We start from the raw sequence: 11,528 nt of genomic DNA, 5'->3' as shown, positions 1-11,528 counted from the left end.
TGGAGTCTTATTGTCTCTTTTTACAACTAGGGTCAGGCCTTTCCCCCTGATAATTACTTTAATCTCCTCAAGATTCATTTCCCTTCTTTCTGCTGAACTTAATGTCTTCCTTCTATTGACTCTTTTTGGGAATAAGGAGCAACAATCTTCTATCTCCCCCATCCTCAGTTTTTCCTTTGTTTCTTCTTCCAGAACCCTGCTTATGACATACTTCTGTGTCCTTGATTTTCCTTATGCTCAAGAAGTAGGCCCAAGATAGTCTTAAAATGGTTTCTACCATTGTCTCTCCTTTTGTTTTTTTTTTTTTTTAAAGCAGATTCCTGAAGGTTTTAAGGAATCTGGAAAATTGCCTTCCTAGACTCACCCAAGACTAGGCACTTTAGAAAATGCACTCTCCTCCCCAAAACCCGCCCCCACATAGGCAGGTTTTTTCTTTTGGGCAAACCTGCTTCTTGGGAAGGGAGGTGGCCAAACCTGTTTGAAGGGGAGGTTACCTCCTTTCCACATCTCCCTCCTCCTTGGAGGCAAGAGCAACAAACAGTTGAGACAGAGAAAAAGCGTTCAGAAGTGTTGGGGAGCTGGGATATTCAGCTCCCCGACAACTCTCAGTGTTTAAAGAAGGAGACAGAGACCCGCGAAGATGGGAACTCTACAAGAGGCAGGAGAAAAGGCATTAGATCCTGGGTGAGTAAGATCTTGGCTAACTTGGTTGGAAACAAGGAGTGAATGGTCTTGGGACTTTCCCACCATCCAGCTCTTACCAAGTCAAATCTCAAGTTCCTAGAGGAGACAAGAGTTAATTTGCAGAGAAGGGATGGGGGTGGTTCTAGGTAGGAAATGCCAGTGTCATATGAGAATTAGGGAACAGGGGATTTCAGGATAGTTCCTACTGCTTTTTTTTTTTCAAGGAAGCTTCCATATTATGCCCCTGTTCTCTGTTTTCTAACAAGCCATCCTCCAGAATGGCCATCAGGAAAGCTGACCCAGAACCAAGTTTATGTCCAGGTTCTTTTTCCCAGCAAATCTCCCTTCCCCCTTACCTTCTTCCCCCACCCCTCCACCCATGCCGTGGTTTCCCCTAACCACTCCCCAGTGTGGTCGAGGAAAGGCAGGCCTGACAAGGTGCCATCTTCCCCAACTTTGTGCAGTGACAGCTGGGCAGGTCTGTTGGGTTCCAGCCAGCTGTAATGTGAAATACCTCTCACCCCCACCGTGCGGGTGGAGCAACTGCCACACAGGTAAAAATAACTAGCTTGACATTCCGTGCTTTCTCCGCTCCTAAACCCAACAGTAGGGGTGACCGGTTTCCAACAAGTGGTGAAGGTGGTAGAAACATCTCAGCGACGAGAGATCTGAGTTCTTTTTAAGGCCTGCTCTCTGTCCTGTTCCTTAATTGTTTTTTTCTTTTTTCTTTTCTTTTTTTAATTGAAATATAGTTGATTTACAATGTTGTGTTAGCTTCTGGTATATAGCATAGTGATTCAGTTATACATATATATATTCTTTTTCATATTCTTTGTCATAATAGGTTATTACAAGCTATTGAATACAGTTCCCTGTGCTGTACTGTAGGACCTTGTTGTTTATCTGCTTTGTACATAGTAGTTTGTATCTGCTAAACCCAAACTCCTAATTTATTCCTCTCCCTTTCCCCTTTGGTAACCCCAAGTTTGTTTTCTATATTTTTTTAATCTGTTTCTACTTTGCAAATAAGTTCACTTGTGTTCTTTTGTTTTTTAGATTCTGCATATAAGTGATAACATATGATATTTATCTTTGACTTACTTCACTTAGTATGGTAATCTCTAGGTCCATCCATGTTGCTGCAGATGGCACTATTTTATTCTTTTCTATGGCTGAGTAGTATTCCATTATATATATATATATATATATATATACAAACATACATACATACCATTTCTTCTTTATCCAGTCATCTGTTGATGGACATTTAGATTGCTTCCATGTCTTGGCTATTGTAGATAGTGCTGCTATGGCTGTGCAACAAAAGCTCATTGATAGTATCTGCAAGTTATTTTTTAAAAATCACCAATTCATAAAAAAAAATAGTGCTGCTATGAACATTGGGGTGCATATATCTTTTCAAATTAGTTTTCTCTGGCTGTATGCCCAGCAGTGGTACTGCTGGATCATATGGTAACTATTTTTTGTTTTTTTAAGGAATCTCCATACTATTTTCCATAGTGGCTGCACCAAATTACATTCCCACCAACAGTGTAGGAAGGGGTTCCCCTTTCTCCACACCCTCTTCAGCATTTATCGTTTGTGGACTTTTTAATGATGGCCACTCTCACTGGTATAAGGTGATACCTCATTGTAGTTTTGATCTGCATTTCTCTGATAATTAGCAATACTGAGCATCTTTTCATGTGTCTATTGGCCGTCTGTATGTCTTCACTGGAGAAATGTCTGTTTAGGTTTTCTGCCCATTACTTTGATTGGATTTTTTGTTAAGCTGTATGTATATTCTGAAAGCTTAATTACTGTTCTTCATCCCAGTGTTCTCACCTACTATCCAGTTCCCTTAAAACACTGCCTCGTTTGTCTCATGATAATCTCTTCTGGGGGACTATCAGGGTCAGGGAGAATGCAGAAACAGCAGGGCTAGGAGCATCCCTGAGACTTGGGGAACTGGAGCTGACGGAGGAATGGCAGGATGAAGAATTCCCCAGGTGAGGAAGTGTGAGGGAGGTTGGGAAAAGGGAGGGTTGGTCACAAATGGAGGGCAGGGAAGGTAAACTAAGACTTGAAGGAATGAGCTGGGGAAAAGAAAGAAGAGGTGATAAAATCATGGCGGAGAGAGAATCGATACCTGTCTTGATGCCTTTAGCCTCTGTTTCTGCTCCCTTTTAATCTTTTCCCCTCTAGATTGCTTCCCGAAGAGGCTGACCCTTCTGAAGATCCTGTTGATCCTGAAGGAGATTCACAGGCAGGTAGGTAAATCAGAACCCAGGCTTCAAGTTCTTGATTCTAGTCCAGGGAAAGGTTATGCCATCCTGTCCCTTTGTGGTTCAACTTTTGTTTTTCCAAACGTCCCTTGTGTTGGTCATTCTTTGGAATTCAACCCATATCGTCACTTACATATACAGGAATTCTAACCTCCCCCACCAACACTCATACATGTTTCTCTTCTTTTTTTCCCCCTCCTTCAACCCCAGGTACCCCCAGCACTTTAGCCCTAAGTGGCCATCGCCCCATGCGTAAGCGTCTTTCTGCCCCAGAGTTGCGACTGGATCTGACCAAGGGGCCTGGAGATGATGGGGCGTCTCCCACCCACTCTGATCCTTCCTCCTCCGAGGGCAGTTCTGACCTGGAGATGGACGAGTTGGAGACACCTTCAGACTCGGAGCAGCTGGACAGTGGACATGAATTTGAATGGGAAGGTGGGAAAGAAAGCTGAGGACTGAGCTGGCTGAAGTAGAGCCCAGGATTAAAGACACTCAGAATGGATTTAATGGGACTGAAGTTAGAACCAATAAGGTGGGGACCACGAGGCAAGGCCAGCAAAGTCTCCTCAGGATGGAAAGGTAGAGCCCATGGGTCCAGTGTGAGGGTAGTCAGCAGGTGGGGGGTGTGCTTCGTTTATTAAGGAAAACTTTTTTGAATAATGGTTATGTGCCATCACTGAGCTAGAACCGGGTTATAAAGATGAAGAAGACAGTCCCTATCCTCAGGGAATTCTCTGTTTAGTATGAAATAAACATGTATAAAAACGAGTGCAGTTACAGGTTGGGATCTACACGTGCACAGGGTACTGTGTAAGCAGGGAGAAGGCAAAGGTCCGCTCTGCCTGAGAGGTGCTGGGGAAAACTCCACAGAGGAGGCGATGCTGAGCTTGTCGGGGGTTGGAGACGCGTTCCAGGTGGAAGCAGCAGCTTGGGCGAGAGCATGGCATGCTGGGAAATGCAAAGTGGGAAGCATGACTTTAAGTATTAAGGGAAATTTTGTTTCTTCTCTACTCACAACACTTAAGACACCTAACGTATGGGTTTTCCCTACAACAATCAATTCTCCAACTCTCCAGGCACAAACTGGGTGTCCTACAGTTCAGCTGTGACACTTACCTGGAGCTAGCACAGACACCTCAGGCTAAGGGCTCACCCATGAGACCGCCCCCCAGACTTTAGACACCTGTCACATGTCCAGGTTCTCACCTGTGCTTCTAACCAACAGGCTATAAATCAGAGGTTCCCACTGCTCCCTCCGCAGGTTTCATATTTATCAGAACATTTCACAGAACTTGGGAAAACAGCTTACTTACTAGATTACTGGTTTATTTTCTGAGGATACAGCTCAGAAACAGCCAGAAGGAAGCGATATGTAGGACAAAGTGTGCACGGAATGGGGTGAGGAGCTCTGTGCCCTCCCCAGGGGTGCACGCCCCCCAGCACCTCTATGTGTTCACCAACTCGGAACCCCTTCAGTTAGGGCTTTCTATGGAGGCTTCATATGTAGGTGTGATTGAATCATCGACCACTGGTGATTTAGCACAACCTCCAGTCCCTCTCTCCTCCTCAGAGGTCAGAGGGTGAAAGTTCCAACCCTCTGATCATGTGGTTGTTTCCCCTGGCAAGCAGCCACCCATCCGTGGGAGCCTTCCAGAGTCACCTCATTAACATAAACTTGTGTGGTGGAGAGGGGCTTGTTATGAACAGGGAAAGATACCACCTTGACCTTTATCATCAGGAGATGTCTCAGGAACTAGGGACAAAACCAAGCTATATTTTATTCTGTCACAGATAGGAAGGCCTGGGAGGTGAAGAGAGACAAAAAAGACAGTGCTGTGTTAAGTAGGCAAGGGGCAAGTCATGAAGGTCCTTGCTGCCGCACTAAGAAATTGAGGTTTTGTCCTGTAGGCAGTAGGGAGTCTCTTGAATGGTTTTAACCAAGGGAGTAACACGGTCAGATTTAACAGCTTTTAAAAGATTAAAAACAGCCTAAAGTTCCATCAGTAGGATATTCTGTTGTGACACATCCGTCCATACAGTGGAATACTAAAGACTAGGCATTTATTTTTTGTGGTGAAGCAGCTCTTTCTATTGCTGTGGAAAGATCATGCAGAATTAGCGGGTATAGTATATTATCCTTTGAGTGAAAAAGGTAGAGGAGAAAGGAAAGCTTGCTCTAGCAGTGATGCAAAGGGTGGCACGGAGGAGAACAGACAAGAGGCAGGGAGACGAGTTAGGAGGCTAGGACTAAGGCCAGGTGACAAAGGCTGAGAACCTGTACCAGGACAGCAGTAGCGGAAAGAATGATATGAAGGATGTAATGGAGGTAGATGGAGGAGGACGTGGGTCCATCTGGCTCAAGGGCTGATAGAGAAGAAAGCGTCTCAGGAGATACACAGTTTTCTCTCTCAGGCAGCTAGATGGATGGGCTCATCAAGAAAGGAAATATGGGCGAGAGGAGGAAGAGGATGAATTTGAGTTGCACTTGGAGTCTGGTGACTTGGAGATGATAGAGAAACACGAAATAGAGACGTCCACTCTAGCCATTTAGGGATGTGGGTCTGGTGGTAGGAGAGAGGTCTGGGTTTGAGAGGAATCATCACCTTATGAGCAGTACTTGAAGACAGGGGAATAGATGAGCTCACCCAAGGAAGGAAAAGCATGAGAAGAAAGAAAGAAAAAATCAAGAGTAATGACAAGGGCTATCAACCTGCCATAGTGCAGTGGCCTCAAGGCCATTATATGTTCTGTCTTGTTGATCCTCCCCCATCCCTCTTTTTCAGATGAGCTGCCCCGGGCAGAGGGTCTAGGGGCCAGCGAGGCAGCTGAGAGGCTGGGCCGGGGTTGCATGTGGGATGTGGCTGGAGAAGATGGTCATCACTGGAGGGTGTTCCGAACAGGACAGCAGGAGCAGCGAGTGGACATGACTGCCATTGAGCCCTATAAGAAAGTGCTATCTCATGGAGGTACTGGCTGGCCTAAGTGGAGGGGTGAGAACTCTGACTTCTTGAATGAAATGCTAAGCTGGAAACTCAGTTATTGGGTTCAGAATGACTTCCTGCAACTTTCAGAGACCCTCAGAGTCTTTCACCCTAAACAGATGTACTGTCCGTCAATACTTACTTGTTGACTGAATGAGTTCTCCCCTTCACATCCCCAGGCTACCATGGTGATGGCCTCAATGCGGTCATCGTCTTCGCTTCCTGTTATCTGCCCAGAAGCAGCATCCCCAACTACACCTACGTCATGGAACACTTGTTTAGGTGAGGTGGGAGGCCTGAAGGGCTCCAGGGTGGATGTCGAGGGAGGGAAAAGTTGAAAAGAACCCTTCCTATGATCAGTAACTGATTATAGAGTCTACAGTAATGTCCCCCTCAATCCTCACGATTCCAAACACATACCTTCCTTGACACTTTCATCTCCTCAGGTATATGGTGGGGACTCTGGAGCTGCTGGTAGCTGAAAATTATCTGCTGGTTCACCTGAGTGGAGGCACAAGTAGGGCCCAGGTTCCATCTCTGAGCTGGATACGCCAGTGTTACCATACTCTGGACCGGCGGTGAGCCTCTAGGGCAAAAGAGCTGCAGCTCTCTGTCTTATCCTTTTCTTTTCTAGCTTTCCATGCTTTCTTCTTCCTTCAGTCTCTTCCGCTTTTCTCTGTCCCTCTGCATCCCTCTTCAAACCTTTCCTGTCTTCTGTCCTTACTTGGAGTCACGGAAATCTAGTTTCAGATCTTGCCTTTGTCATCTACAAGCTGTATGACAAGTCACTTAACCTTTCTGGGACTCAGTTTCCTTCTGTGTAAAATGGCGATGAGAATACCTTTTGCCACTGGGTATTTGTGAAAATCAAGTAAATCAACGTGGCACATTGCCTGGCATGTGGAAAACCCCCTTCCTTTTCTCACAGTCTTGCCATTTATTTCACTTTCCACATCTCCATTGCTTTCTTTTCTTCTTTTCTTGTCTGCCTTCATCCCTGACCCATGTGTTTTTTTTCCCCTGATGTTCCTTTTTTTTTTTCTTTCTTCCCTCCATCTGCCATTGCCATTTGCACACTTCTCTCGTTCCTTTTCTTTTTTTCCTTCTCACTGGTCTTCTTTACCTGGAGTTTTATAAATCTTCCTGGTCATGGGGTGATGGAGGAGTGTACAGAAGGAGCTGTGCAAAGGTAGGGCACAGAAGGAAGTGGGTAGAGGAGACCAGGCTAAGGGATTCTGAGAGAATTTCCTAAAAATGAGGAGGCTAAACAAGATCAATGGAGCTGAGACTGCAGTTAAAGGAAGGGAGATGAGACCCAGCTGCAAGAGGAAGTCTGGAGGTTGGAGAAGTGAGAGAAGAACAGAAGACAGCTCCACCTGATCTTCAGGTGTGAAGGTGGAAGGAGAGTGGGACGGTCTCATATTCTTCCGCAGGCTCCGGAAGAACCTGCGCGCCCTGCTGGTTGTCCATGCTACGTGGTATGTGAAGGCATTCCTGGCGCTGCTTCGGCCCTTCATCAGGTACTAGCTTTGGGGACAAAGACCCCCTTCCCCGTCTCCCTGTTTTCACAATCAAGATTAAGAAGTTCCTTAAAATAAAATTTTTATTTAATTCAAAGATTTTTTAATTAAAAAAAGATTAAGATGTTCTTGCCCCACCCTGACTCTTTCTAGCCTTAGCCACTCTCCACCTATTATGTTTCCCTCTGTAAGGGTCTCCAGGAGCCCTCCTCCCGGTATAAAACACACTTGGTTGATCCTCTCTTTTCAGTTCCAAGTTTACACGAAAGATTCGTTTTCTGAACAGCCTGGGAGAGCTGACCCAACTCATCTCCATGGATCAGATCCACATTCCGGAAGCTGTCAGACAGTGAGTCCTGAGCTTAAGGATAAAAGTTTGGGATGGGATGTGTAAAGCCACTTCCCACTTTCTTAATGTCTTGGGAGAGATACAAAGGAACTAAAAGACCGAGGCCCTGCTTTCAGATACTTCAGTGTATCCGAGAAAACTCCACACACCCGGAGAGGAAATTAAAGACGCTACTGTATCCAGCAAGAACAAATGAAAAAATTATTCACATAAGTGATCAACGAATAAAAGAGTAATCACAGCACAGAATTTAGAGGAGATTCAGACTAGCCCTAGAAATTAAGGAAGGATACGTTGGCAGCAAATAGGAGAGAATATCCAATGAGGGGAGGGTGCTAGGGAGCAAAGGGTCCTATATGATGACCGACCCAACCCAAGCATCCAATCTTCTAGTTGTTCCAATTCACCTGGCCTCTCTCCCTAAACACCTGAGCAAGACCCAGGTCCTGCTCCTGAACCACTTTCTTTTCCTCTCTTTCTCCTAGGCTGGACCAGGATCTCTATGGCTCAGGCGGGATCTAGCAGAGGACTGGAGTAAAAGGACCTCATAACCAAGCAAAGATAATTGATCTGCCTACACCCTAACCCCTGAAACATCTGAGCTGTCTTGTAAACGTCTTATCCTCAACCCCAGTATCGTTGGATCTTCACACCTCAACGAGACGTCATTCATTCCGTGACCTTGCCTTCAGAGCAGGCTCTGAGGTCCAGAACCTGATCTGGTGGGTGACTTCCCTTTCAGTTGGAGGGGTGCCTGTGGTGCCATTTTGTATAGGAAAGTGCAAAGCGGTGCTGCTTTAGCTGTAGAACCTTGGGCAAATTCATCTCCCTGAGTCTGAGATCCTTCGGTTCCCCCTGGGGTCTTCTAGCAGTCTGTGAAGGTGAGGGATGAATGGGGAGGGCGGGGCTTGACCACAGCCAGCCTGCCTACTGGGAGTCCACAGTCAGTGCCCCAAATGCTAAAGAAACAGTCAACAACGAGGTTACCCTCTCTCCTTTAGTAGTCACGTCTGTTGCCTGTGAGCCTGGGGAAAGGTTGTTCTCAAACCTGTACTTTTGTCCTCTTTAATAAATTCAGATCTGTAGCGGTTAATAAACTGTGATGAGAGGTTTAAGCTCTGCTCCGAGGAAGTGAACTCCTCTTCCCCAGCCCCTTACATCACAATCTGTCCGTTCTGGCACAGGGTTCACGCTACAGGTTCCCTGGGATTTTTAGCTGAGTGCCTGGGCCTGCGGGGAGAGGGCATGGGGGAGGGGTCTTGGGGAGGGGAGGGGCGCGCGACGGAGCCCCGCCCCTCCCCTCCCCCGCGGGCCTCGGTTCTAACGACCCCGAGGGTCGAGAGCGGAAGGGAGGGAGAGAAGGTGGGAGCCCCGGCCTTCCTCGCTGGCCTTCCTCGCTGGCCTCCCTCCCAACCCCACACCGTCCAGCCCCATGGTCCCCGCCGCCGGCGCACTGCTCTGGGCCCTGCTGCTGAGTCTGGGGGCCCGGGCGGCGGGGGCCCAAGGCCTGACTTCGACCGCCGCCGCCACCGCCACCGCCACCGCGACGCAGCGGGACACTTTCCGCTTCGGGGGCCCTATGACCCACAGCTACCGGACCACTGCCCGGAGCCGTGTTACCCAGAAAATAAGGGTAACAATGGAGGATGAGGATGACATTGTGGCCGCAGCCGACCGCATGGCAGGCCCGGCTGCTGCCGAGCTCTTGGCCTCCACGGTGTCCACAGGTAGCCGGTCGCGTTTGGCGGAGGAGGAGGATGGGTCTTTGGAAGAAGGAGTAGTAATTTACACCAGAAAGAATGACACTGGCTCGGAGACTTCCAGTACGATTCCCACCCGAGGGTTTGCAGCGAATGGCCATGATCCTGAAAACACTATGAGTTCCAGCCAGCCGCCCTCCACTGGGAAGACCGCTGCGGATCAGCCGTTCTCCGACGGCACCCGGAGCCAATGGTCAACAGCAAGGTCCTCCTCGAACCCGTGGCCACCGCCCTCGCCCACAGCCATGCCAGCTCCCGAGGATCTGCAGCTGGTGCTGGGGCCCTGGGGCCCGTGGCACTGCCACTGCAAGTCAGGCACCATGAGCCGGAGCCGGGGCGGGAAGCTGCACGGCCTTTCCGGGCGCCTCCGCGTTGGGGCCCTGAGCCAACTCCACACTGAGCACCGACCTTGCACCTACCACATATGCCCCTGCAACCGGCAACGGGAGGAGTGCCCCCTGGACGCAGGTCTCTGTCCTGACACCAGCTGCACCACTCAGACCACCACTAAGGCCACCACCACCACCACCACCACCCCCATTCCTCCCCTGGTCACCAGACTCAGACCCACCCCCTTCATCCCCAGCCCCAGCCCCAGGTACAGCTCAGCCCTTGCTTTTTGGAAACGGGTCAGGATTGGGCTGGAGGATATTTGGAACAGCCTCTCTTCAGTGTTCACAGAGATGCAACCAGTAAGTGTTTGGTGTTGAGCCAGGATCTTTGTTAATGGATCTGAAAAGTCCTGATACCCGAAACCCTGCTGCTAAGCCAGCCAGTGTGTCTGCATGAACTATTACTTACCTGTTTGGTTATTGATTCATAATATGCATTGGTTATTCACATCATTAGCCACTGATTCCACCTATCATTTTTTAAGCAACTGCTGTTAGCCTATTAGGCAACATGTATTGTTGGTCATCAGATGATTACTGACCAAATTGTTAAGACTGTGGGTATATAAAGAATTCTTGATGCACAGGTAAGTAATGGATATGGAAGATATTAATAGCTTGCAGTTTACTAATACAACTTAACAGTTACAGCCACCAATATCTGAGGTCTTAGCATGTGCACTTTACCTGGCTCAATTCTCACAACAACCCTATGGTAGAATTATTCCCACTTTAGAGATGAATGGGGTTTACAAAGCTAGTAAGTGACAGAGTCACAGCAAGATTTAAGCCAAGTCTGTTTTACAGTAGTCCCCATGCTCTTCACCACCGCCGTCCCTTAGAACTGTCCTTCTGGGGTTATTCCCAGAAACCTGAGAAGTCTCAAGGAATGATAGTCCTCTACTTTACCAAAAGAGCTAGCAAAGTTTCTAACTGACCTGATAAAATATCCTCAAGGTCTCAGGATGACAGGGCCCTGGGGAGAGGGGAAGGACAGTAATATGTCTACTTGGTCATTTCAGCAGTTTGTTTCTGTCCTCCTTGTGTGTCCGATACCATTATTCAATATAAAAAAGCAGCATAAATAGTGGGCAGTAGTGCTGAGGGAATGAGTGTTGAGTTTGTGGGGAGAAAGAAATGAAGAAGCAAGGAAGGGAAAAGAATATAGATGTGGTTATAATATTTTCCCTTTTCTCTATTTTGTTTCCTTACTCAGATAAACAGAAATCAGAGGTAATGGCCACTTCGTCCACAAGAGGAGGTGTCAGCATCTCTACCTCTCCTCCCCTTTCAATCCCAGCACCCACTGGATATTTTTAGTACAAAAAAACAAAACTAGGAAAAACAAAAACCAAAAACATTGTTTGTTCTTTTTGTGTCTTTTTACAGTGGTGTCTGAGAGAGAGAGACCATAAATCCCTGGACTCTTAGAAACTGAACTGTGTAGCTAGCAGCCTCTGGCTTGGCCCCTTCCCTGTCCCACAGGATAAAAATGTTGATGCTGCTCATCTTGCTCATTTCCAAAGTTGTCTTTAAACAAATACTTCTTTTAAAGAC

General features: G+C 47.4%; 2 protein-coding genes across 5 annotated transcripts; both read left to right on the top strand.

Moving 5' to 3' along the window:
• The first annotated feature begins 483 nt into the window (after positions 1-483).
• Positions 484-11,331, top strand: BNIPL (BCL2 interacting protein like). Of its 3 annotated transcripts, XR_012062867.1 has the most exons (11): positions 546-684; positions 2,598-2,693; positions 2,890-2,954; positions 3,180-3,404; positions 5,753-5,935; positions 6,130-6,232; positions 6,397-6,528; positions 7,384-7,470; positions 7,721-7,819; positions 8,305-8,541; positions 11,188-11,331. XR_012062867.1 is itself a non-coding variant. In XM_006216962.4 (10 exons), the coding sequence occupies exons 1-10, from the start codon at positions 641-643 to the stop codon at positions 8,339-8,341; spliced, it is 1,071 nt and encodes a 356-aa protein (XP_006217024.1). In that variant the 5' UTR covers positions 546-640; the 3' UTR covers positions 8,342-8,934. The 3 variants fall into 3 exon arrangements, 2 of the variants coding, with proteins under 2 accessions (XP_015105638.1, XP_006217024.1); XM_006216962.4 differs by lacking the exon at positions 11,188-11,331 and having other exon boundaries at positions 8,305-8,934; XM_015250152.3 differs by lacking the exons at positions 2,598-2,693; positions 11,188-11,331 and having other exon boundaries at positions 484-684; positions 8,305-8,934.
• Positions 9,109-11,331, top strand: C21H1orf56 (chromosome 21 C1orf56 homolog). 2 transcript variants are annotated; one of them, XM_015250075.3, is made up of 2 exons: positions 9,109-10,271; positions 11,188-11,331. In XM_015250075.3, exons 1-2 carry the CDS (start codon positions 9,252-9,254, stop codon positions 11,206-11,208), a joined length of 1,041 nt encoding a protein of 346 aa, XP_015105561.2. In that variant the 5' UTR covers positions 9,109-9,251; the 3' UTR covers positions 11,209-11,331. The 2 variants fall into 2 exon arrangements, with proteins under 2 accessions (XP_015105561.2, XP_072802709.1); XM_072946608.1 differs by lacking the exon at positions 11,188-11,331 and having other exon boundaries at positions 9,109-10,047; positions 10,166-10,275.
• Positions 11,332-11,528: the final 197 nt, after the last annotated feature.

Source organism: Vicugna pacos, chromosome 21 (assembly GCF_048564905.1).
Source record: "Vicugna pacos chromosome 21, VicPac4, whole genome shotgun sequence".
In the NCBI taxonomy this organism is placed as follows: domain Eukaryota; kingdom Metazoa; phylum Chordata; class Mammalia; order Artiodactyla; family Camelidae; genus Vicugna; species Vicugna pacos.
Note: the sequence above shows the minus strand (reverse complement) of the source record. Positions and strands in the feature narration are given on the sequence as shown.